Genomic DNA, 24,147 nt, shown 5'->3' with positions numbered 1-24,147 from the left:
ACGTGTCACAGCTTATCCTGCAGCTTTTATTGCGAGGGGCAGGCGGGGACATCTGGGGACCCCGCGGGCTCAGGGCAGGGTGCAGAGAAGCGGGGGGCAGACGTCCTCCAGCTCATCCCCGGCACACACGTACTGCAGCTCCAGCTGCTGCGGCTCCGCGGAGCGCTCCACACCATCTGACAGCCTGCAGCCGGGAAAGGAACGGTGTGCTGGGCCCCTCAGGCTGGGAAAGCCACACCGGGCCGGAGCCCAGGCCCGCTCCCCAGCCCCTATGGTGGGGGGCCGGCGGGGGTCCGGCAGAGGAAGCGCTGCCGGCAGCAGGATGTTTACTCTGCAGCTGGAGCGGAGCAGGAGAGATGGGGGCCCTGCAGCACTAGGGCACGGCCAGAGCCGGCTGCCTACCTCTGTGCCTGCTGCTGTGCCCGCATCTCCTCATCCTCCTCTCCATCGTACAGCATGGTGCTGCCACGCAGGAGCTTGGTGACGGTCCACCCGTGCTCCTCCTGCAGCCAAGCCAGCAGCTCCCGCACCGTCATCGCCTGCCCGTCCTCCCCAATAGCACGCACCTCCAGCCGGTCCCAGCAGCTCCACTCCTTTCCCCGGTACTGCAAGGAGAGCAGGGAGAATGGACCAGGGCTGTTTGAGGAGTTTCGGGGACAGGGAGATGGGAATGGGACACGGCCATCCCCCGGCACCGCTGGCCCCAACCACGCACAAAGCCCCATTGACAAGCAGCCCAGCCCCACACAATCGCCTCTTCTTGAGCCTGTGGCCCCCGGGGGTTTTGTGACCCTGGCTGCGGCCCGAATGCAGGATGCGACCCCAGCACTTGGCATGGCTGTCCACCATCTGCCCCCGCTGCAGGCAGCGCTGCTCCGGCCCCAGCCGTGTCCCGCGGATGCTGGCAACGGGCCGCCCTCGCGTCCTGCCTTCTGTTGCCTGTGCCGGGAGAGGCCTTAACCCCATCCGTACCACCACAGCCACACGCACACCATGGCCCCCAGGCCCTGGCCACACCCTTGGTGGGCTCTCAGGACCCCACGGTAGCACCGGGCACCGAGCCATAGGACAGCATTCCTGCCACATCCCAGCATGAAGTGTCACGGAGCAGCACTGGGAGCCCCAGAGCAGGATGCTGGGCACAGATGGGGACCAAAGGGCACGGAGCACCACAGCAACATCCTCTGCCCCGGCACGGTGCCAAATGCATCCAGGCCACCCCGAGGCTATGGCACAGGACTGGGCGGCAGGGCACAGAAGCAGGAGGGTCGTGGGGTGGCTGGGCAGCCTGAAGCTGAGCTGCAGCCGGCACGGAGGCGATGAAGGCCCTTTTCCTCCCCCTCTTCCTGCCCCCGGCCCTGGGCCCCCCGGGCCAATCTGGTTCCAATCGGCGCTTCCTGCCGCGCAGGAAGGGCTGCCTCGCACGCCATAAACCCCCAGACAAAGGGGCCTCTATCACCCAGACGGTCCCAATCTGGGCCTGCCCCCCCACCCCGATGTGGCTTTGCTTTCCCCCCTCTGGCAGAAAGGGGGGGACCCCAGCTCTGCTCCCCCCACAGCTGCAGGCAGCCCCGGGCCCAGTGCCAGCTGCTCGCCGGCTGCTGCAGCTGCTTCCCATCAGCCAGATGCGAGTGGCTGCTGCAGCCCTGCACACACTAGCCGTGGGGCACAGCGTGGGGCTGCTGGAGCGCCTCAGGGAGAGGGTCCTACCCAGTATGTGGGGGCTGGCGGGGGCTGGATGCGGAAAAACAGGCATGCAGACAGGAACAGGTTGCTGTTGCGGTAGCATTGGAGGTCCCGGCATCTCCACACCAGCTTGTAAACCTCCAGGCACGCCAGGGCAGCCACGGCCGCTGTGGTGGTGATGATGGCGGGCACAATGCGCCCAGCAATGCGCTGGCTCTGAGGACAAGAGGGGTGTCACCAACTGCCCTGTGGGGAGGGGGGCCCTCGGGGATGGCACTCACCGTCAGCCGGCTCGCAGGTGGGATGCCGTAGTTCTCTGCACGCAGGTTGGATGCAGCCGTGATGAAGCTTAAGTGGAGGTCACTGTCCTGCAGGGAAGAGCGTGGAGACAAGGGAGTTCCATGGGAAGCAGTGCCACCTCCCCGAGCCCTGCAGCTGCGGTACCTTGTCATAGTGGATGGCGTCCATTGCCTCTGTGCCCCCTCCTAGCTCCTGTTTCCACTGCGCCAGCTCTTGCACGAGATCCAGCATCTGTCCAGGCTCTGGGGATGCAGGGGCACAGGCCAGGAACTCGTTATCACAACTGCACCTCCTGGCCCGTGCCTCTTCATCGGGTTTTGGGGATACAGACATGCAGCCTTACCCAGAGTCTCCTCCACCTCCTCCATGCCCTCTGCTGTGGGGACGTAGCGCCCGTCCTTGGGCACAAAGGGTGGCAGCACCACGTGGCAGAGGACATCCCGCGTGGCCATTCGGTCACCACAGGATGGCAGCCTGTAGGTGTGAGCCAGGAGCTGGGCAGCAGCCTCCACGTATGCCAGGTGGGTGTCCTGCAGTACAGGGGGAGATGGAGGTGCCGCTCATCCTCCATGCTGCAGAGCTCATTCAGGTTGTCTGAGCAGCTCTGCTGCGCCCAGTGCCCACCAGCAGTTCTCCCTGGCCCCATAATCCATGCACTCACATTGCTGGGGTCAAATATCAGTGGGTGGGGACACCTCTTGTCCCCTGACCAGAAGGGCACACCGGGGCTGCTTTCCTGCCACAGGGAAAGCGGAGTCAGGGCCAGGGACACCTCTCCATCAAATGGCACAAGGGGGACCCATGCTCACGTGTGAGGGTGGCACGTCGTGCAGCAGCTGTTTGATGCTGTCGTGATAGCGGAGCTGCCAGTGCTGGCAGGCCCAGCGCACGCAGTCCCCCCAGTCCCGCGGCCGCTCCTGCAGGCTCCTCTGCACCTGCTTGGGCACCACCAGGCCCTCCCATCGCACCGACTCATCGGGCAGCTCCCTGCAAAGCTAGGCACTACCAGCATGCCCGCAGTGACACCACGTGCAGGACGTGGCCGTCTGTTCCTTGACCTTGGCCTCAGGGCAGGGAGTCTGTACTCACCCCAGGAAGCGGTTCACGCTCTCTGCAGGCAGCTGGAAGAGCCCCTCGAACTCATCACGAGCCCACTGCATTGAGGGGACAGGGCTGAGTGCTGGGTTCCCACACTGCGACCCCTCCCCATTCACCATGATGGTGATACCCTGGCAGGAAGCGGCTGGGGCCACATCCTGCTGGCGGGATGGGACACCAAAGGGCCAGGTGCAAGGATCCACATCTGTACCAGCAGCGTATGCTCGATGGCAGAGGGGAAGAAGCGCAGTGTGCACAGTGGGAAGCTCCTATCTGTGGGGTCGCTGCTTGGCTCCAGCTGCTGGCTCAGGGGGGGCACCATGGCCAGCACATTGCCCTTTGCCCCCTCTGTGCCCGTGTCCAGCAGCGCCGTGCGGGAGCGGATGCAGCAGCTCTCCAGATAGGCGCCTGTGGGGAGAAGAGGGTATGCATCCATCCTGGTAGCATGGAGACAGGGCTCATCCCTGCCCCACTTAAGCACTCACGGGCCGTCAGCGTGTCCAGAGCACTGACAACACCATCCAGCCGCTGGAAGAAAGTGTTCCCAAAGAGCTTCTCGGTGCCGGGGCCCAGCTGGACCTGGTGAGCCGTCACCTTGATGTCCGGGTTCATGAGCCGTACAGCGGCTGCAGCCACCTGCGCCTTCGGCTTCTGCAGGGCACAGAGTGGGGGTGGCTCCCTCCTGTCTCACATCCCTGCACCGCCCAGGTCCCCTCTGGGGGGAGCTCACCCCCACGTCAGCCTCACGGAAGAGAAGCTGCCGGTGCAGGTTGGAGTGTGCGACCGTGTCCATGTCGGTGACGGTGATGTCCCCGCCCGGCCCCGCTGCCAGCCCCATCATGGCAAAGTTCTTCAGCAGCTCGCAGCCGATGGCGCCGGCTCCCACCTGCGAGGCACAGCCACTGCACCCCAACGCCCCGGCGGTGTCACGCCACTGCCCGCACCCCGCTCACCACAAAGTACTTCTGGCGGCCCAGCTCCTCCTGGAAGTCAGCCCCGAACACGGCAATCTGTCCATCGTAGCGGGATCCCCTCTGCCGGGAGAGGGATCGCTGTCAGTGGGGGTGGGCACGGCATCGCGGCACCCAGCGGCAGCGGCCACTCACCGGGGCGCAGTCCTCCGGCATCAGCCCCGCAGCCCCCTCCACGGCCAGGCACTCCAGGGCGTCAAAGTAAAACCACTGATCCAGGGGCAGGAACTTCCCCGTGATGGCCTGGGGCGAGAGAAGTGCCCGTGCCCAGCATTGGCACCACGTCAGCCCGCCCAGCGCCCTGCTCTGAGCACCCGGTGTCCCCAGGAAGGCAGCAGGTGCCCTCTCGTGGCCACCGAGCGCTTGGAGACAGCAGAGCTCGCCGCACGGCCGCTCACCTTTATCGCCTCCTGGGCAGCCAGCGCACCGATGAAGGATGCCACCGGGCACAGCTCCCCAGCGCTGACGCTGGCAAACGCTCGCACGACGTCCTCATCCAGGGGGCCCAGCGCCGAGCCCAGCTCACGTGCCAGCTCCAGCACACGCTCAGCATCCTCCTGTGGGTAGAGGGGCAATGGCAGTGCTGTAGGGGGCACGGGCCAGGGGGGCTGGGAGGAAACTCACAGATGCTCGGGGCTGAGGCAGGCGGCCCCGCTCTTGGCAGAAGGCGTGCAGGGCCTGGAAGGCAGCGTGCAGACTGCGGCTGCGCAGCAGCTCCGTGGAGCTCCTGGCCTGGATCCTGGGCATCGCCAGCGCCTGGCGGAGGGGCTCCTGCTGACACAGCATGGGGACACGGTGGGGACACGGTGGGGGCACGGGGCTGCTGCTGGGGGTGGCACTGCAGTGGCACGGGGGCACGTACATACGAGTGCTCCTGGCGTGGCCGCACCTCCGAAACCCGGCCCCCACCGCAGTATGGCGAGAAGGTGCTTGTGTCACCAATCTCCAACCTGAAGCCATCTGGGGAGCAGGGGAGGATGGGTGTCACGGTCACCACCAGGGACCCCCGCAGACCCTGGGGTGGGCACTCACCCAGCACGCGTACAGGGCAGGGCTCGCTGCTGTTCAGCTCCACCATGCCCTCCACACCAGAAAACATCACCAGATCACCATCACTGAAGCGGTGGCCATAGTTCTTGTCTGCCCCTGCGCATGTCACGATCCCCGGGTTGCCCTGAGCAGAGGAGATGTGGGCGTGCAGCTTCAATCCAGGCAGCATTTTGGGTCAGAGACATGGAGCTGAAAAGCTGCCATGCCGGGGTGCAGGGACAACCACAGAGCTTCCAACCTGGGAGATGTGCTGCACAGTGGCACAGAGCGGGTCGCCTTCCCCTGGGTCTTGGACAACAAAGTGCTCCCCGAAGTCACAGAAGAGCTGCCTGGGCAGGGACAATGCAGCTCTGAGAGTGGGCAGGTCCCATCCACCAGGCTTATGGGGGCACGGAGGGGCAGGGGAGGGTAAGAAGGGGCAGCCACCTGGTGCCATGCCGTGCTAAGTCCTTACCCCGCCAGCCCTTTGGCATCGGCCACGATGAAGCAGACACCCTTGGCATGGCAGATGTCCCCAACACGGAGCTGCTCCTCCAGCGGGCACTCGGTCAGCACCACCACCTGCACAGGGCTGTCAGTGGGCACTGGAGCCCCATGGCACCCCTGGGCTGGGGGCCAGACTCACCTGGAAGGCAGTGAGGAACTCCTCCGATAGCTCCCCGGAGTGCACTGACACTTCCACATCAGGGTTCAGTGTGGCCAGCAGCCGCTGGGATGCCTCAGCACGGTTCTGTTCCACACTGCACTCCCCCTGGAGGAACTGTGGGGCAGCGGCACTCGTGGGCCTGCGGCACTGATGGGGACCAGACCCGGAACAGAGAGCCCACACTCCATTCCTAGCACAGGCACCCCAATCCCCACTGAGACAGAGATCTCCCAGCCGTTCCCATCCCCATGGCTCCTCCACAGCCATTACTGGAATCCCCAGCCCCACATCTTCTCGCACCCACAGCCGAGGTCCGCTCCGCAGACCCCCACCCATCCCTGTACCCCTTACTGGGACCCTGCCCACATCCACACCCATTAATGGGATCCCTGCCCGTACTCGCACTCATTATCAGCACCCAGCCTGTACCCGTGTTCATTCCCGGAACCTTCGCCCATACCCGCGCCCCACCAGCACCCCCACCCGCACCGTACCACCACGCCATCAGCAGGATCCACACCTATAACCATTACCGAGCAACTCGCATCCCTTATTGAGACCCATCCACGCATGGGATGCCTCCCTGTACCCATACGCGTTCTCCCAAACCCCCGGACCCATTTAAAGGGACGGCACCCACACCGAGCCCCCAGCAGCACCCGTACCATCGCCGTGACCCCGCACACCGTACCTGCACCCCGCCCCGCGCCGCGCCGCTCTCGTGCAGGACGACCCTCCGCGCCCCGGCCAGCACCAGCGCCGCCGCCGCCTGCGCTCCGACCCCGCGCAGCCCCCCCACCAGCACCGCGGCTTCCCGCAGCCGCCGCCCGCCGTCTCCCAGCACCAACCTGCGGGGCACGGCGGGCGCTCAGCGACAGGAAAGCGAGCGGCCGGACCCCGCCGCCCCCGGCCCCGCACGCACAGCTGCCGGGAGTAGCGCGCACCCGCCATGCCGCCGCCCCGCCCCGCCGCGCCGCGCCCCGCCCCGTCCGGTAACGGCGACGGCGGCGGCAATGGCGGCGGTCTGGGAGGCGCTGGGCGCGCTGGGCCGGGAGCTGGCGGCCGAGTGGGCGACGCAGGACGTGCGTGCCGCGCTGTGCCAGCTGCTGCTGCTGTGGCTGGGGCTCAGTCTGATGGCCACCCGCCTGGCGTGGCGCGCCTACGGCGAGGAGGTGGCCGCGCTCTGCTACCGCCCGGCCGCCCGCCGCCCCCCCGCCCCGGGCACCGACGGCGGCCCGGCGCCCGCACGGCCCCGCGCGCACTCGCTGTCCCCCGCCCGACGCGACGGCGCCGCCGAGCGGCACTGCCCGCCCCGGTGAGTCCGCCCGGCACCGCGCGTCCCGTCCCGGCGCGTCCCAGCGAACGCCTCCCCCCTCCCCGGGTCCCCACAGCTGTGTATCCCGCTGCTTGCCCCCCCCTTGCCGCTGTCCCACTACCTCCCGGTACTTGTCCTCGTCCCGCATCTCCAAACCAACGAGCCCCAGCACGCAGCTCCTGCTGTGTCCCCGGAGCCGCCTGCCCTCCCCCTGCCGCCGCCCCAGCGCATCCCCGCTGGGTCCTTGCGCATCGCTGTGTCCTTGTGTGTGCCCACCCTCTGTGTGCCTCCCTGCTGTGCCCCGGCCCGCTGCCCCCTCAGGATGTGCCCTCAGTGTAAGTCCCCACCCTGGTGTGCCTCCCTATGTGCCCACAGCCCAGGGCATCCCGCCACCCCCACACTCCTCTACTTCCCCCCCACTCTGTGCCCCACCGCCCGCTGTGCTGCAGCATATCCCCCCCAGTCCAGTCCATCACTGTGCCCTCCCTCTGGCTGCATCCTCCACTCCTGTCCCCATCTCCGTGTGCCCTGCTCTGCGCCCCCCAGCCGGGTGCACCCACCGCCCTCTCCCTGTCCCCCCACTGATGCCCCCATCTCCACAGGGACGGCACGGCAGCTGAGCCGGGAAAGACGCACCGCGAATGAGGAGCGCCCACCGCCAGCACCGCGCCATTAAAGGACTGCACCCCCCACCGCCCTGTGCTGCCCCAGCGCCAGATACGAGGCGGGAGATGGGCGAGGGGCTTTAATGGGGGCAGGTCTCACTTGGCCATGTAATAGTGTGTGGGCACGAAGGGCATCTTGGTGACCAGCGCCGGGTGCTGCTTCTTCCTCACCTCAACGGTGAGCGTGGTGCCGGGGCGGCTGTGCGCAGCCTGCACGTAGCCCATGGCGATGTTCTTGCCCAGGGAGGGCGAGGGGCAGCCGCTGGTCACCGTGCCCACAGGCGTGCCCTCGGGGCCCAGGATGGCGGCAGGTGGACGGAGGGGGGGACCCACGGATGTCAGCCCCACGCGCTTCCGCTTTGGCTTCTCCTTCACCTGCTCCATGATGACGGCTGCCCCGGGGAAGTCCTTGGCTGCGCGCCGGCGCTTCCCTATGGGCACAGAGGGCTGAGGCCTGCGCTTTGGGCCTGGCACTGAAGGGCTGCGTTTTGGGTCTGGCACCCGGAGGTCTGTGCTTCAGGCCTGGGAGCCGGGACCTGCATTTCAGGCCTGGCAATTGGACACGGCCTGCACCTACCCAGGGTCCACAGCAGCCCGGCCTCCACTGGCGTGGTGCTCTCATCGATGTCGCTGCCGTAGAGGCAGAGCCCGGCCTCCAGGCGCAGGCTGTCCCGGGCTGCCAGCCCTGCCGGCCACACCTCGGGGCAGCCCAGCAGCCGTTCAGCCAGCTCCACGGCTCGTCCTGCAGGCACTGAGATCTGTGCAGGATGGGGTGGTCAGGGGGCACAGCGCCCTGCAGGGAGCGGCTGCCCCATGGTGCCCCGCGGTGCCCCCTACCTCCACACCGTCCTCGCCGGTGTAGCCACAGCGTGTCACACGGCAGCCCGGCACGCCAAAGACGGTGGTGGCTGTGCTGGTCATGAAGGTCAGCTTGGTCAGGTCATCTGGCAGCCCGGCCTGGAGCACCTGTGCCATGGAGGGCCCTGGAGGGGACAGGCATCAGCCTTGGGGATGGCAGCACCGAGATGGGCGGTGCAGGACTGCGCATCGGGCCCGGTGGGATGAGACCCAGTGCCACCAGCATGGGGACCCACTACCTTGCAGTGCCAGCAGTGCGTTGTCCAACACCTCCAGGTGCACGTCGCCGCCGGCCGCCCTCAGTTCTGCCGCTCTGCCCTGCGGAGATGGGGCCGCAGTGTGGGGACAGGTTGGGGGGCCCTGCCCTGCCCCAGCCCTGCCCGCACCTCCATGACAGCCCGGTCCTTGTCAGCACAGCCCGCGTTGGACACCACGTAGAGGTGATCCTCCACCGTGTTGGTGACGATGAGGTCATCCACGATGCCACCGTGCTCGTTGGTGAGCAGTGTCAGGGTGCCCTGTGGGGTGGGTGCTGGGACGGGGGGGACCCTGTGCCGGGGCATCCGTCCCCCACAGGGCCGTATGCTGGGCGCCCGTTGCCCGGTTGCCACCCGCTGCCCCCCATACCTGTCCCGGGCGCAGCTCGGCGATGTCGCCCACCACCAGGCTCTCCAGGAAGCGGACGCGGTCCCGCCCGTACACCCGCGTCTGGAAGAGGCCGGGAGTGAGGCGGTGCAGCGGGACCCCTCCTGCGGCCCCCGGCCCCCCTCCCGCTACCTGCAGCATGTGGGACACGTCGAACAGCGAGCAGTGCCGCCGGGTGTGCAGATGCGACTCGAGGTGCCCGCGGCCGTATTGCACGGGCAGGCTCCAGCCGGCGAACGGCACCATCCTCCCGCCGCGGGCCCGGTGCAGCGCGTCCAGCGGCGTCCGCTTCAGCCCCTCCTGCGCGGCACGGCCCGGCCCGGCTTAGCTCAGCACGGCTGGCTCTCCCCTCTCCCCTCGGCCCCACTCACCGGCGCCGAGCCCAGGTGGCGACGGGCCAGCGCGGCGCGGCACCCCGCCCGCAGCATCCTCCGGCCCCGGCCCGGCTCAGCGCAGCGCGGCTCGGTACGGCTCGGCTCGGCCCGCCCCGCCGGGGCGCCTGGGACATGCCGCCTTCCCGCCCCGCCCCCGGCCCGCCCCCGGCCCCGCACAGACGAGCGGAGGCGGCAGCGCGGTAGTAGCCTTTATCCGGAGCCACGGCCGCGGAACGCGTGGGGGCCGGGCCCCAACCGAGCCCGCGGGTGGTGGAGACGGAGCTGCGGGAGGGGCCGTGGGGCACGGCAGCGGGCGGCGCGGGAGGCAGTGGGGCAAAGGCCGGGTTGGAGTCCAAAGGTTGCAGCATCCACGCCGGTCCCGGGAGCAGCCGGAGGGGCTCAGCTGTAGGACAGCAGGTTGACGTCGTAGCAGCCGTCTACCTGCGGAAGGAACGCGGCACGCTGGGTCCCTGCAACGCTGAGGGAGCGCGGCACACGGCCCCAACCCCGGGCCCGCGGCCGCCGGTGCTGCGGGTGAGCACCGCACTCACGTCGAAGCGCCCGATGCGCGCGGCCGCCTGCCGAGCGCGAACCACCTCCGTCAGCGCCCACATCTGCTGCACCTCCGCCGCCACCTTCTCCGGGTCGGGCAGCTCCTGGAAAGCAGCGGGAGCGGTGCAGGAAGGGCCGGGAGGGCAGGGGCAGCCCTCGTGCAGGCCGCACGGCAGCACCGTGCCACGGCCACAGCGCCCACAGAGCATCCCTGATGGGCGGCTGGGAAACGGTGACCCTGAGGGCGGCACGGCCCCGCTGGCGGGCGTCCAGAGCAGCAATTAGCTAATGATTAAAGACCTAATTACACCACCAAGGTTCAGCAACCATGACGCTCAAACTCAGTCCTCTTTTCCCAGCACAGCACTGCGCGATGCTCCCCACATCCTCTCCCTCCCACCCCAGCGGGGACATGGGCGTCTGCCCCAACTCTCCTTGGACTCTGCTCACCCAGAGCCACCTAGCAGGCCCAACACTGGTGCTCGCAGGCTGTGATGGTCTCCATGGTCACCTCCTGGCCCAGCCCTGCCAGTCAGCCAGTCAGCCTCCCTCTGCCACCCGCCTCTGCTCACGAGGCCTCCCCGGTCCCCAGGCAGAGGAGGAGCTGATTTAAATGCCACTTCGAGCTGCACGTCTCAGTGGGTATTTTTCTTCTGAACTGCAAACTGCTTCCAGCACCGGGCAGTGGTTTTGGGGCTCTGGAATGATCCCTGGTGCCAGCAGGGCCAGGAGGGGGCTGGAAGCGCCCAGGGGTTGGGTACCGTGATTCGGTTCATCCGCTGGGAATGGAGTGCTCAAGCCACGATCTGCTGGGGTCAGAAGGCCCGGCAGCAGTGGAGCAGCCACCAGCTGTGCGCTTTGCAGATGGACAATGTGGGCCATGTGATGGATGGGAAGGACCAACCCGTGCACCCTGGGACAGGGTGGCACCCACCGGCAGCCCCACCCACGGCACAGGACAGCCCCACTCACCCCGTGCAGGCTGAGGGGTCGCTCCGGAGGGCTCAGCTGGGACAACCAGGAGGGGACGTCCTGCGGGGAGGTCTGCGGTGGAGCCAAAGGGTCACACGGGGGCCTCTATCCCGCCCTCAACCCTCGCCCCGCAGTTTGGACCCCACCAATCCTCCATGTCGCTACAGGCACTACGAGCATCACTCCGCAGCGCCCAGGGAGCGGCACTCCGGGGACCCCGGGCCCCGGGCCCCCCTTTCCCCTCGAGCTCCCCAGGGCGGTCCCCGCGCTCGGGGCTCCCCGGGGTCACCTTGCTGCCAGGAGGGAAGAGCTGCAGCTCCTCGATTCCGAAGTGCAGCCACGCCGGGGAGGGCTGCCGCAGGATGAAGCGCAGCGCCGTCACCTGCTCCATGTCGCACAGCATCTGCGGGGGGACAGCGGGCGTCAGGCGGGTGGGGGGCGGCCGGGGGCGGCCGCGTGCCCGGGGCGGACCTGGGAGCGGCGGAGAGAGAAGTATTCCTGCGCGCCCAGCTCCGTGTGCGGGCACGGCATCAGCCGCAGGTCGCGGAGGCAGGTGAGCCACTTGCGGGGTCCCGGCGGCCCGGCCCGCTGCGCCCGCACGCTCAGGAAGGCGGTGTAGAAGTTCTTGAAGACGATCTCGTGCACCTGAAGGGGCGGCGCTGTTACGGCATCCCACCGGCATCCCACCGGTACCCCCGCCGCTACCCGCAGCGCCCGTCCCCGGCCCGCACTCACGTCAGCCGCACCGCCGCGGGGAAAGCGCACGTCAATGACGGCCACGCCGGGCCGCGCCGCCTCGGCTCCCCCGGGCAGCTGCAGGTGGGCGGCGGCGCGGGCGGTGCAGGGCAGCGGGGTTCGCCCCGGGCCCGGCGCTCCCGACATGGCGGCGCCGCGCTGGGCGGGGCGCGGGACGTGGGGCGGCGCGGCCGACAGGGGGCGCCATAAGGCGGGGCGGAGGAGCGGAGAACGCGGAGGGACCCGGCGGGGCGGAGCCGCAGGGCAGGGAACGGAGCGCGGAGGGTCCGGCGGGATCCCGCCCCAAGAAGCGGAGCCCAACAGAGTGCTGTCAGCGTTACCCATCTTTAATGCTTTTGCTTTTTTAATAAAACAATTTGAGGCTGTATCAAAAATTTAGTAAAAAAATTAGATTTGAGACTTCACCGATTGTTCCGACTATTCGCTATTCCTGGCGCTTTTTTTTTTTTTTCTTTTTTTCCTTTTTTTCCCCTTTTTTTCTTTTTCCTTTTTATCCTCTTTTTTTGCCTCCCCCCCCCCCCCCCCCCCCCCCCCTTTCCCGGCAGCCAGCCCCCAGCCCTGTGCACACAGCCATGCGGCCCACCCAGCATCGCCCCCCATGAAGCCCCGGCCATGGAGGCGCTGTGCCGCAGAACATCTCCCAGCTCCCCAACACCCCACGGCCAGGGCTTTGCTGCGCACAGGGGGCGATGCGGGCACACGCGGGGCCTGGCTCACCTCCCTGCAGTGCCCTCGCACCAGGCTGACCTGTGCTGTGTTGTGATGCGTGAGAGAAACAGGATTGCTTCGATTAAAAAATAAAACCAAGGAAACAAAGCCAGAGCCCGCTGCCCCCAGCACCGGGGCCGACCGTCCTCTATGGCCACCCCTCTACCTAAGCCTACGACACCCCTGGAGCTTATCTGCAGCGTAGCGCTTCCCCCCCACGCCCCCAGAACTATACATGAGTTTAGGTAAACAGCAGATTAAATGTAAAAACTTAAAACATCGACTTCAGAAAGTCCCTTGAATTTAATTATTTTTTTAGGCTACCTTTCATGTTACGTCCTGTAGCTAGACACACGTGAATAGAAAAAAACAGTACAGTTAGTGTTAAAGGCAAACAGCGGAGACCCAGAGTGCCACCCCAGTGCTGCCTGCTCGTCCCCCCCTCCCTGCCCTCCGCGCCGGCCCCAGCCGTGCCCGGAAGCCCGCCGCCAGAAAGGCGGTTTCGAGCCGAGAATTTTTCTATGAATAAAATAAAACCAAAGCTTGTTAGGCAAAAATAAAACAAGTGTCCCCCCGGGTTCCGCGGGCGCTCCGGCACGGTGGGCACAGCCGCAGGGCGGCCTGCTGGGGAGCAGGCTGGGATGGCGGCTTCCCGGCCGGCAAGGGGGCGGCCGGCCCGCAGGCGGCAGCGGTGTGGGACCGGAGGCCCCGTCTCCCCCCGAGCGTCCCGTTCGTTAAGGGGGGACGTAGGGCGGAGGGGAGCGGTAGGGGGTCATGTTCTTCGGGCGGGAGCCCTTCCCCTCCATGGGAGCCGTGAAGGGGGGGGGCGGCTGGTAGGGCGGCGCGTTGGGGTCCTCGTCCCGCAGCGGCGTGTACTCCCCGACGGTGTCCTGGTTGAGCGGCGTGGTCTCGGGCATGCTCTGGTTGGGGTACTCTGGGGGGGGCAGCGGGGCTTTCTCCTCCTGCAGGATGAGGGGCATGCTGGAGGACGGCGGGGGCTTGGAGTCGTCCAGCTCGTCGGCGAAGATGATGGGCACGCCCTTCTTAATGAACGTGGCCTGGTCTTCGATGGTCAGCTTGCCTTTCCTCTTCTTGCGGTAGCAGATCATGGCGATGATGCCGGCCACCAGCAGGATGGCGGCCACCACCACGGCGGGGATGACGGTGTGCAGGTACACGTCGTCTTCGCTGCTCTTCTCGGGGTCCTTCCCAGCCACCACCGTCGGCGTTGCCTCCGAGATCACCCTGCCGTCCTTCGTCACGGGGACAAACTGGATGTGCCTGCAGCTGCCGGAGCCCAACACCGACACGTTCAGAGGTTTGAACTCCGGCTGCAAGATGTTGGAGAAAGCCGGGCTCGGCCCCCCGGAGTCATCCGCAATCTTTCTGCTCAAAGTCCGGATCTGCTCGCGGGGGCAGGGCTCCAGAGGCAGCGTGTTGTTGGTCCATTCCACCACGATGGAGCCCTTGGCGATGTCCTGCACCGTGATGGTGCTGCTGTTCCTATCGCCGAACGCCAGGGCCAGCTTCTTCACCAGCATGATCTTCTTGTGGATGTCATTTGCCACCGCGTTGTGGTCTCCTTCCAGCCTGGCCTTGAACTTCACCGGGGATTTGTCCCCATGCGGGCGTTTGTGGACGTGGATCTCAAAAGCGTCCACGGCAAACAGCCCCCCTTTGTCGGTGGCATACATGAAGTACTCGTGCTTCCCCACGTGGCTGCGGTCCGGCATGCCGTACATGAGCTGGCTGGTGCTGTTGAACTGGACCCACGAATTCTCCTCTATCATTTGCTGCTCCTTCAGCTTCAAGGTCAGCTGCAGCTTGTCCGTGGTGGTATCTTCCTTATCGTAGAAAGTGTCTGAGGGTATTTTCACCTCAAAGTAAGTCCCCTCCCACGCGTCCACCCTGTCGATGTGGTTGGTCAGCTTGGGCGGCTCGTTGGGCTCCCAGGGCCGGGGGATGCCGCTGGCGGTGGTGCGGACGCGGGTGGGAGGGGAGGCGGTGGTCAGCTTGGAGATCGGGGAGCGGGTGGTGCTGGGAGGCTTGGTGGGACGGGGCGTTTTGGGCCTCCGCGTAGGTCTGCGCGTTGTCGCCGTGGAGGAATCTGTCGTGGACGGTGTGGCGGGCTTCAGAGTGGAGACTCTGGGCTTCTTGGTGGTGGTGGTGGGCGGCGTGATCACGGCGGTGGGCTCCACGTAGCCGGGCATCGTGGGGCGAATGGGCACGGAGACCGTCCCGGTGCCTTCCGCCAGCCTGGTCGGCTGGATCGGCCCGAGCGTGGGTGTCTGCACGATGGGGCCCCTCGTTCTGATGGTGACCGTAGGCTTCCTCGGCAGCGGGATGGGCTCCCTGACCGGCGGGGCCGTTGTCTCGGTGGGGGGAGCGATGGCGGGCGATGTTGGCGTGGGCACAATCCTCGTCGGCGGCTCCTGAGCGGCGGTGGTGGGAGGTCCGACGGCGGTCAGCGGCGTGGGGGTGGCGTTGATCTGCCGCCGCATCCTTTTTGGGAGGTGAGGTTTCTTGTTAGCGATGTGCCAGCCGACTACAGGGTAGCCGAGGCGGGCAGACATCGTCCCTTCTTTCGCCGGGGCCTCGACCTTGCTGATGTTGGGGACGCTGTTTTGACTCAAAGAACAGCCCAGCTTCCACGAGAGCAAGGCCCCGTTTTCCACCACCTTCTTTGCGTTTCCCGGCCCAGCCATGAAGGCCGACATGTCAAAGAGTCTGTTATTTACAACGGGAACCAACTTCATGTTGTGAAGCTCCACCTCCGAGAAGCTTCTCATTCTGTTTAAAAGTTCGATCCTCTGCTTTGGTGTCATTTTTGTCAAATCGGCATCCAGAATGACGGTCAGGATGGTGACCGGCTCCTCCGCCCCGCACACGAACGGCGCGGCGTCGCCCAAATCCTGGGCTGCCGCTCGAACCGACTGCGGCTCGCTGTGGTCTTCCTGGTGCACCTCCACGGAGAAGACGTTGGCGGCCTGCGGCACGTAGCTGCCGTTGGGGAAGGGCTGCAGCGTGCTCACCGCGATGTAGTGGACGCCCTTGTCCGTGTCCAGGGGCAGCCCTTCCAGGGAGCTGCTCTCTGCGTTCCAGTGTAACCACGAAGGCAAGGACTCCTTCCCAGCTTCGGAGACCTGCCGAAGAAGAGAAGGAGGCGCTTTTAGAAGTACGGCATCAGGACAGATTACAGCAACAATAACAGTTGATTAAAAGGCTCGAGAAGAAAAAACCTGAAAGGTAACAACTGGGGAAGGAACAGCCTGGTGGGAGCGGGGCAGCCGGTGTCATCCCCTCGGCACGGTGACAAGGACAGGCTCCGCAGGGTGCACTGGTCCCTAAGACCTGAAGGACCACAGGATCTCATCAAGCGCTGCAAAGGTCACTGGCCTGCAGGATCTCACTTTCATACAGTAACTTGCTTTCACAGACAAGAAATAAAGCTGCAGACCACAGACGCCTCAGGACTCCAGTTCAGTGTTTACTTACGGCTTTTAGGTCATAGCAATGCTTTTTTTGTAGGGCTCGAGGTGCAGATGGGCAGAATGCAACGCAGGATCACAGCTCCCTCTTTCTCAGCAGGCACCAGTCATCCCTGGGGGCCCTGGTCTGGTTTCCCAGCTCAGTGCCCATGCAGAGAGCAGCCCACTCCCCTAGGCAGCAGTACCAGGCCTGCTCCACAAGTCCCACAGGGAAAGCAGCCTCACAGGGCCCTGCTCTGAAAACCTGGGTGCCCGAGAGCCCTCCAGAGAGGCTCGCAGAGCTGCACCACAACCACGTCTCTCTCCACTGGCTACTTTCGTGCTTTTCATCTGCTAAGAACAAAGCTGCTACTTGAAAAGGGTAAGGAGAGCAAAAGGAGGCTGTCTGCAAGGATAGCACAGGGGCTGGGAACCTGCTGGGAGCAGCATGAGGACGCTCTGTGCTAAAGCAGCAGAGGGCTGCAGGAATCAGCCCCACTCCGCCAGCCTGGGCAGGCCAGAAAGTGTGTCACAAGGCATGATATGGTTTGCAGAGCAGAGTTTAAAGCTGTTAGCACATCTTTTAGTTAATGCCTAAGCCAGAGAGCAGAAAATAAAGATTCCTGTTTGTACCAGAGGTAGAAAGTCCCAAGGACCTTGCACACTGATTTAGCCCATCCAGGCCCAGGGGCCAAGATGTGATGCCCTCCCATCCAGTTCTGCTGTTCACCCCTTTGCCAGGCAGAAAGCAGCAGGCTCTGGCAGTGCTGGCACCCTCCTCCCCACCACGGCAGGGACAGGAGCTGCCATGATCCTGGCAGCCCCAAGAAGCAGCAGCCCTCCAGCTGAGCCCATGGGCTGGGCCCCTCGGTGAGGACAGGCTGTCCTTCCTCAGGCACTCCATGCTCCAGGTGGGGACAGTGGCAGGGCCTGCCCAGAACCAGGAGCCACCTGTGAGGAGCAAACACACACGAGGATGTGGCCACAGTGCTGCTGAGACTCACACAGTCAAGAAGAACACAGATTTTAATAGCGAGTGGTAAGATGCAAGCAGGACGTGTAGTTTCAGCCTGTATGTGGGACTCCCTCATCCGTGTGCTCTGTAAGCCACTAATAAAGGGTCACGTGCTGCTGAGCTTCCCTGTGAGCCAGGGCTTTGGCTGCTCCCTTTTCCCTGTGGCTGCTGTACAACCCAAGTTGCCGTACAAGGCTCCCAGCACACAACCAACAGTCCTGTGTGCTCCTCACACTGCTGTTTGGATAACCAGACTGACTCAGAAATAGTGCCCAACCTCATGTGCCAAAAGAACAGAGTGAGACATGGCTCACTGTACTGTTTCTGCTTTGAAAATTACTTTACCAGCTTTACTTTAACAGCTTCTTCTGGCAGACATGGCAGGGTCCTGGAGGTGGAGGCCAACTGCTCAGGACCAACTTCTCTCCTGCTCTTCCTTGAAGCATATGGAGAGAAATGCACTGCTGGCATCACTAGCAGAACCTCATGGGGACGCTGCTGGCCCCAGGCCTGACTGAACTCACGACCTTAAGGACTCGTGTTAGGCTCCAGCAGAGCCCTCTGTGTAGGTCTGTCCTGGTCACGTCACTGCTGTTAGGGAACTGTGCTGCATGTGAGCAGGGCTCCAGACTCTTCTATCAGCATTTCCTTCCAATATTGCTTCCGACAGTATTTGTCGAGGCTGCACACGGTTAATGCAAGGTTAATGATTCAGGATCTCTCGCTTTCATGTACGGTTTCCCAGCTTTCCACTCACACCATAAATATCAGCCTTAAGCCCCATAACTTTCTGCAGAGTTCTGCTTTCAAAACAACTCTTCTGTTGCTCAAGAAAAGAGGGCTGCCTTTGTTTTTCCTATAGCTGAGATAATTGTAAACCAATGCTTATTGGCTAAAGGTTACAGCAGCCTGGCAGCATGCTGCAGACCATCACAAAACGAGTAGTTTTAAATCCACACAGGGGTCTGGCCGGCTCTGAGACCCCGCTCCCAGCACACACGCACTGCTGTTATTTTTAGGCCGGCCAGGAGCAGGCAGGCAGCTCATAAACTAAGATAGCTCCATTTGATTTGTTTTTCAAACTTGGAGCTCAGAGCCCTGTAGCCAACGAGACAAAGACAAGCAAACAAGCTGTGAGCAGAGCTGCTGCCTCCAAGGGAATTCAGGCAGAAAAAACCTGCATTCTTGCTTACAAAAGTCCCCTCTAATCCTCCAAGTATTCAGTCCTCCTCCTCCCATGGAATCCTGCAGAAAGCAGGCAGTGATCCCATGCCAGGACGGCCACGGTGCCAGGACACAGCCCTGCTGGGTGGAGGTGAATGCTGGGGGCAGCAGGGAGACTCCCCAGCCCTGTGCTGCGAGACCTTTGCTACCCAGGGCAGCCGAGGACTCCACGTTCCCACTTCCCATGCCCTCTCCTACAAAGTCCCAGGGCTGAGGGGTGCTCCTGCAGCTCTACGCTGCCCCTTCTCCCCATGTCCACATATCAGCTGAGCCCCAGCACCCTGCAGGACTGCAGGAGAGGGCAGGGCCAGGGTGAGCCTGAGCCTCCCCACCTGCCCGTGGAGGCTGGGAGCGAGGCGTGTGCAGGCAGCACAGAGCTGCTCCCTGGCAGCACACACAGCCACGTCACGCAGAGGCAGCCGCCCCGCTCTGCTCCCCCAGCACTGCCTGAGCCACCCGCTGGCCCTGTGCCGGGCGGCCGCCCCCAGCTCATGCCATTCCCTGCCATGCCCTCACTCCTGCTATAAGGGCACCATTCAGAGCCCCACCGGGCCTGGGCGAGGGAACACAGCGGCTGCTTCACAGGAGGTCACAGCAGAACACGGAGCGTCCCAAGAAACCCTCCTTTCATGGGGCCCGTGGCTGCGGTTTGTGCAGCCGCTTTGTCACGGTGCGGCCCACGCGCTGCCCTGTGGCATGGCTGGGGGTGAATGTGGGGCAGGAAAAGCCTGACGTGGCCTCAAAACGCAGCTCGGGGCAGGATCTTCCCTCAGAGCAACTTTCTGTAAGCAAAAGGGCAAAGGGAAGCAAAAATACCAGGGGGCAGGGATGCCGAGCACTGGGGGCTTGGTGCTGCCAGCACTGAGCTTTCTTCCTGCCACCAGCACATCACAGGGAACTGGGGAGAGGGGCGAGGAGAGGGGAGCAGAGCTGGCAGCCCCGGGTCAGGCTGTGCACAGGGTGCTGCTGCTTCCCTTGCTTCAGTCTCCCTGGATGCTCAGGGCAGCAGCCCGGCCGAGCAGGACAAAACAAGGAACTTCCCAGCCTGTCTGAAGTGCTGGTTTATAATTAGATTGAGTCACATTTTCCACTCCTCCAAATTCAGAGCTTGTTACTAAGCGTGCACTGAAAATGCCAAACTCCCCAACTGTTTTGCTGCAGGAAGGAGATAAGCAGTCTCTCAGCCCCCCAACAGCAGCCTTATCAGCTCCTCTTATCGCCCCAATTGCAGCACTGCTCTCAGGCAGCGCCCTGCCCAAGAAGCCCTTTGCCTGGACCTGCTCCAGACATCACTTCTATCCCAGCACAGCCACTGTAAATAGCTGCTGTTGCTTCATCTGTCAGTTAGTCAAGGTCTAAGGAAACAGGGGAGGAAGGGGAGGAAGGTCTAAGGAAGCAGGTGAAGCTGCTGAAGTGTTTCCCTTCCATGCAGCTCGGTGTGCCCGGCACCCTTCGCTCAGTGCACTGGGGGCTGGTGCTGACACCGAGGCACGGCACTGATGGCCAATTCTAATGCCAGGACTCCTGCAACCCAACCCTAAAACAAGGCCTCCCGAGGGCTGGTGAGAGCAAAGCTGTGTAGCAAGAGCCGCTCCAGCAAATGGTAAGCAGAAGAACCTTTGGAAAGATCAGGCTCCTGCCTGGAAAGCAAAGACTTTGTTTGCCCAGATTGATACCCGGCGCTCAGATGGCCTCACCAGCCCTCAGCACAGATGCACCACGCACAGCAGCTGCCTAAGTTTGTTCTGCTGCTGCAATCACTTCACCACCAGCTATGCTTGCACAGAGCAGCAGCTCCTTGGGGCCCTGCTACGTGCTCCACCTACCTTGCACAGTGAGGCCGTGCACTGCACAACCAACACATCAGAAGCCAAGGCCAGGAGGAGTCCACCGTGCTCACCTGGAGACTTCTCTTCAACATCGGCTGGGCAGATGTGCTGCTGGGACCTGCCCCACGCCTGGTCCACTCCCCACCCCCGCTGCCACTGTGCTCCCCAGCTCTGCCTGGCTCTACCAAGCACGGCTACAAATGGCAGAAGTTTAAGGAAACGACCTAACAGTTGTGTTTGAGCTGCATGCCTTGCGACTGCACGCGACGTTCAGATCTGGGGGCACTGCCTGGTGTTCCTGGAGCGACGCTGGAAGCCCAGATGTCTCCTGTTTCCTGCAACCAGATTGGAGAAACGATGCCTCTGGTTCACAGTTTGGCACCAGAAAGCCTCTCCTGCAGACATCAGATGCTTTTTGCAACAGCTTCCCCAGCAGCCAGATCAGCTTCTTGGAGCCAGGACGGGGGCAATCACCACGTCAATGCTGTCCTTTGTCTGGTTTTAACTTGGCGTTGGCTTTCCTGATGTGAGTGGGGGTGCTGAGAGCAGAGAGCTGCACTTGCTGCAAAAGCCACTGTTCCAAATTGTGACAACAGTGCTCTAAGTGTTAGTGCTGCTGCCCTTGCACTGATTATCTGCTGTCACTCAGGCAGCGATGGGAGGCATAGATTTTCACACAGGGAGCATGGGACAACCTTAAAGGTTGCACTCCCAGACCTCACTGAGAACAAGAATGGTAACATCAAATCCCAGACCACTCACCTTGGCTAATGTGCTCTTCTGGGACCTCTTGAACTGGAAGGAGAAAAGACTACAGCTCTGGGTATTCCAGCTGATCACATCGGGTTTGAGCCAAAGGCAGACATGGAAAAGCACACAGTTATGGGATGGGGTATTTATAGCAGAGAAAAGGAAGTTTTATACAAGGCTCCAGCAACATTTTGCCTGCAGTACTCTGTATAGCTCTGGTCAGGCACCCACAAGAAAAATAAACTCAAGCTGGAAGAGGTGCAGGAGACAGCTGCAAAATGAGGAGAGGAAAAGAAAGCTTATTTTATGGGGAAAGACTAAAGAGATTGGCTTGTTTAATCTAACCAAATCAAGACAGGAGAACATGCCTGTCACTTTTAAATACATAAAGGAAGTAAATATTATGAAGGTGGAAGAGAGATTCAGGCTAAAGGGCAGCACAAATATTTCTAGCTATCTCTAAATTTAGGCTAGAAGTCGCATTTTTAATCAGAGCAGCCCAATTCTGGAACAGCCTTCAAATGGCAGCAATAAGAGCAGGAAATCCAACTGTTTTTATCCTGGGTGCGATGAGTTTCTCAGCAACAGGACGCAGCTGAGCACGCTGCCCTGCTGGCTGCAGAGATGCAACAGGTCAGGGTTTGCTCCTTTCTCTGCACATCCACCTCTGCGTTCCAACGCGCTGCCCCGGCGCACTGGAATAAACTTGCTTTTGTGCTCAGCCATCACCTCACCTGCTCCGAAGCTGGCAGGGGGTAGCAGGGAAGCACTGGCGCCTGCTGGCAGCAGCACTACCTGACTGTGCAGTGAGCCCACGCAGCTGGGCAGGCGCCTGCCAGGCACTCCTCCGCAGCGCTGCCAATGCTGCCCGTTGTTTCCAGCCCACAACCAAGTATGCAGAGAAAACTACTTTGTCTACAGGCGGCTGGAATCTGCTAACGAGCAGGGAGGGGAGGCAGCTTCAAGGGGCTCCCCACCATAGTGAGGACGGAGCCCACAAATGATCGGTGGGAACTGCCTAGAAATGGAGCAGCCACATCACTCTCAGGCTCCTGAGGCTTGGGGATGTCATGTATCAATTGTTCCTTTTTCTTAAATGAGATGATATCCAGCTTCCTAGAAATTTAAGGGCACTGAACGTAGGCAAGTACATCTCCTTGTAAGCACTGATTCACTGCTACACCTCAAAAGGGTGTCCCTACTCTCTCTCATTAGGGGTCATGTACCCCATTTAGCAACATCCAGATCATGGAATCCTAGAATGGCCTGGGTTGAAAAGAACCTCAGAGATCATCCACTTTCAACCCCCCCTGCTGTGTGCAGGGTCACCAACCAGCAGCCCAGGCTGCCCAGAGCCACATCCAGCCTGGCCTTGAATGCCTGCAGGGATGGGGCATCCACAGCCTCCTTGGGCAACCTGTTCCAGTGCCTCACCGCCCTGTGTGTGAAAAACCCTAAATGCATCATGTTATCACTGCTCTGGCTCAGGCAGCCTGAGAAAAAGAGCAGAGCAGCTTGCCCTGAAAGCACCCCAGCACTCCAGGATTGCCTATGTATGCCAGGAATCAAATCCCCATTGGGAAGGCTGGCCTCGCTCAGCAGCCAACACAGCTCTCAGTGCAAGGGAGAGCCCTTCCAGATGCCTGCTAAGTGAGGCCAGGAGCACTGCCACAGAGCCTGCCTCACTTTTAAAATCAATTTCAAGGTGAACAGATGCAACGTGCATTCAGGCAAACCCACGTATGAGCGTGGAAATTGCTCCCAGCCTTTGCTGAGCTACATCCCAACCAGCAACTGCTCCTCCAGTCCTGCTCCAGCACGCTCCCTTTGCTGCTCTCCAAGCATCTGTTGCTATCAGCAAAGACTCCTCGATACCAGTGGCAGAAGTATTGTTCAGAGCTGCTAGATGGGGCTGAAATAATGTACCAGAGAGCCACCCTACAGCTATCAAAGATGACTGTTGTGCCAGGAAGAGAAGCTGTGGTGTTGAACAAGCACTGAGAATGCCTTCTTGCCGTCAAAGTAGCCATTAGACAACACCAAAACAAGCCAGCCTGCAACAAAACTCAAAAACAAAGCAATCATTTCTGTAACACAAGATCTTAACAGTTTCCTCCAGTGAATTCACAGAAGGAGATGTGAGATGTGCAGCAGCGCCCACCACACACCAAGCCATGAACCAGGCAGAGCTCATGGGCACAGCAGCCCTGAACAACCCTCCTGCTCACAAAGATCCACACTGAAGAGTCTGCTCCCTCCAAAGCTGAAGCCTGGTACCCTCACATAAGCGTCCTGTGCTAACGAACCCCCACCTGGCAGTGGTTCAAGTAGGGCAGCCACCACCACCCTCCACCAGGTTAATCAATCATCACAAGCCTTGCTCTGAAACCAGCCCACCCCACCTCCAGCTAGCCCCAGGGCTCACCCACTGCACGTCTCTATCCCCCATCTGACAGACAGCCCATCAATAACAGATGCATTCTTCAGATTCTCTACCTGCCATCAGGATGCTGCAATCCCACAGCTGGAGACAGCGAGATCGTGAATCCAGACTGATGTAATTGCTCAACAGCGTGCACAGCTAAAACAAACCTGCCTGCAAGGAGAGGCTGAGATGTCAGGCTGCCTCCTGAGCTGCTCTATCTCCCTCTGATCTTCTGAAAGGCACTCGAAGGTTGGCCTGTTACAACATTTTCCAAAAATGGATTTTTAAAAGTATTTTTCAATTCTACTTTCTGAAAAAAAAAAAACCCAACCCCTAAGATTGGAAGTGTGCTTTCTTTCAAAAACAGAATTTTCCTGAGCTCTCCATCCCCAGCAGATGCTGAGACAACTTCTCAGCACCCTTCCAGAAAAGGACAAGAGCTGAACAAGCATCTGTTTGGCAGCACGTCTGTCCTCCTCCAGGCTGTCTCAACGCTTCCTTGCCCCCAGGACCGCTTACAAAGCTTGGCTTTTGGGTGTCCGCAGTGCCAGCAGGTCAGACAAAAAGAAAGGTTCTCATCTTCCCAAGAGGACTTAGGGACAAGGTCAGGAAAGACTACGTCAAACTCAGAACAGAGCCCTGCTCCCAGAACACAGCCTGTTTGTCTGACAATATTTTGTTTCCATAGTGAAGCAGCTCCCCGAGTGTCACGGCGGCAGACTCAGGCAATCCACAGCTGCCCCAGTCCCGAGGCAGCATCTCCCCAGGAACACGACTGTCGTCCCATGGGCTGTGTGCTTTAACAGCTTAAATGCAGCCAACAAACCTGAGCAACCGGCCC

General features: G+C 62.2%; 5 protein-coding genes across 11 annotated transcripts in view; 1 reads left to right on the top strand and 4 right to left on the bottom strand.

Moving 5' to 3' along the window:
* Positions 1-12: 12 nt before the first annotated feature.
* UBA7 (ubiquitin like modifier activating enzyme 7) lies at positions 13-6,033 on the bottom strand. Of its 2 annotated transcripts, none has more exons than XM_052678742.1 (21): positions 5,731-6,033; positions 5,560-5,666; positions 5,344-5,434; positions 5,088-5,229; positions 4,918-5,015; positions 4,680-4,826; positions 4,454-4,612; positions 4,191-4,298; positions 4,038-4,118; positions 3,815-3,970; positions 3,570-3,735; positions 3,296-3,492; positions 3,076-3,140; positions 2,796-2,973; positions 2,648-2,722; positions 2,330-2,516; positions 2,131-2,228; positions 1,968-2,054; positions 1,711-1,902; positions 403-605; positions 13-184 (listed from the first exon to the last, which is right to left on the bottom strand). In XM_052678742.1, the coding sequence occupies exons 1-21, from the start codon at positions 6,016-6,018 to the stop codon at positions 70-72; spliced, it is 2,940 nt and encodes a 979-aa protein (XP_052534702.1). In that variant the 5' UTR covers positions 6,019-6,033; the 3' UTR covers positions 13-69. The 2 variants fall into 2 exon arrangements, with proteins under 2 accessions (XP_052534702.1, XP_052534704.1); XM_052678744.1 differs by having other exon boundaries at positions 2,796-2,832.
* A 572-nt stretch (positions 6,034-6,605) lies between these two features.
* TCTA (T cell leukemia translocation altered) lies at positions 6,606-7,760 on the top strand. Its single transcript, XM_052678748.1, has 2 exons — positions 6,606-7,066; positions 7,669-7,760. The coding sequence occupies exons 1-2, from the start codon at positions 6,765-6,767 to the stop codon at positions 7,709-7,711; spliced, it is 345 nt and encodes a 114-aa protein (XP_052534708.1). The 5' UTR covers positions 6,606-6,764; the 3' UTR covers positions 7,712-7,760.
* Positions 7,761-7,796: 36 nt separating this feature from the next.
* On the bottom strand, positions 7,797-9,744 carry AMT (aminomethyltransferase). Its single transcript, XM_052678745.1, has 8 exons — positions 9,606-9,744; positions 9,367-9,534; positions 9,217-9,297; positions 8,976-9,107; positions 8,829-8,907; positions 8,569-8,714; positions 8,309-8,489; positions 7,797-8,162 (listed from the first exon to the last, which is right to left on the bottom strand). The coding sequence occupies exons 1-8, from the start codon at positions 9,660-9,662 to the stop codon at positions 7,828-7,830; spliced, it is 1,179 nt and encodes a 392-aa protein (XP_052534705.1). The 5' UTR covers positions 9,663-9,744; the 3' UTR covers positions 7,797-7,827.
* Positions 9,745-9,800: 56 nt separating this feature from the next.
* On the bottom strand, positions 9,801-12,029 carry NICN1 (nicolin 1, tubulin polyglutamylase complex subunit). Of its 2 annotated transcripts, XM_052678747.1 has the most exons (6): positions 11,868-12,029; positions 11,604-11,777; positions 11,422-11,535; positions 11,133-11,204; positions 10,160-10,264; positions 9,801-10,049 (listed from the first exon to the last, which is right to left on the bottom strand). In XM_052678747.1, exons 1-6 carry the CDS (start codon positions 12,012-12,014, stop codon positions 10,008-10,010), a joined length of 654 nt encoding a protein of 217 aa, XP_052534707.1. In that variant the 5' UTR covers positions 12,015-12,029; the 3' UTR covers positions 9,801-10,007. The 2 variants fall into 2 exon arrangements, with proteins under 2 accessions (XP_052534707.1, XP_052534706.1); XM_052678746.1 differs by lacking the exons at positions 9,801-10,049; positions 10,160-10,264 and having other exon boundaries at positions 10,561-11,204.
* Positions 12,030-12,880: 851 nt separating this feature from the next.
* The window catches only part of DAG1 (dystroglycan 1), a 38,328-nt gene continuing 27,061 nt past the window's right edge, over positions 12,881-24,147 (bottom strand). For all 5 annotated transcript variants that reach the window (XM_052679306.1, XM_052679307.1, XM_052679310.1 and 2 more), the window contains exon 3: positions 12,881-15,739. In XM_052679306.1, the coding sequence (XP_052535266.1) occupies positions 13,331-15,739 (2,409 nt within the window). In that variant the 3' untranslated portion in view covers positions 12,881-13,330. The remainder of the gene's footprint in view (positions 15,740-24,147) is intronic.

The sequence above is a fragment of the Tympanuchus pallidicinctus genome, unplaced genomic scaffold (genome assembly GCF_026119805.1).
Source record: "Tympanuchus pallidicinctus isolate F22 unplaced genomic scaffold, pur_lepc_1.0 scaffold17, whole genome shotgun sequence".
NCBI classification, from domain to species: domain Eukaryota; kingdom Metazoa; phylum Chordata; class Aves; order Galliformes; family Phasianidae; genus Tympanuchus; species Tympanuchus pallidicinctus.
This window is presented reverse-complemented; position numbering and strand designations above follow the sequence as displayed.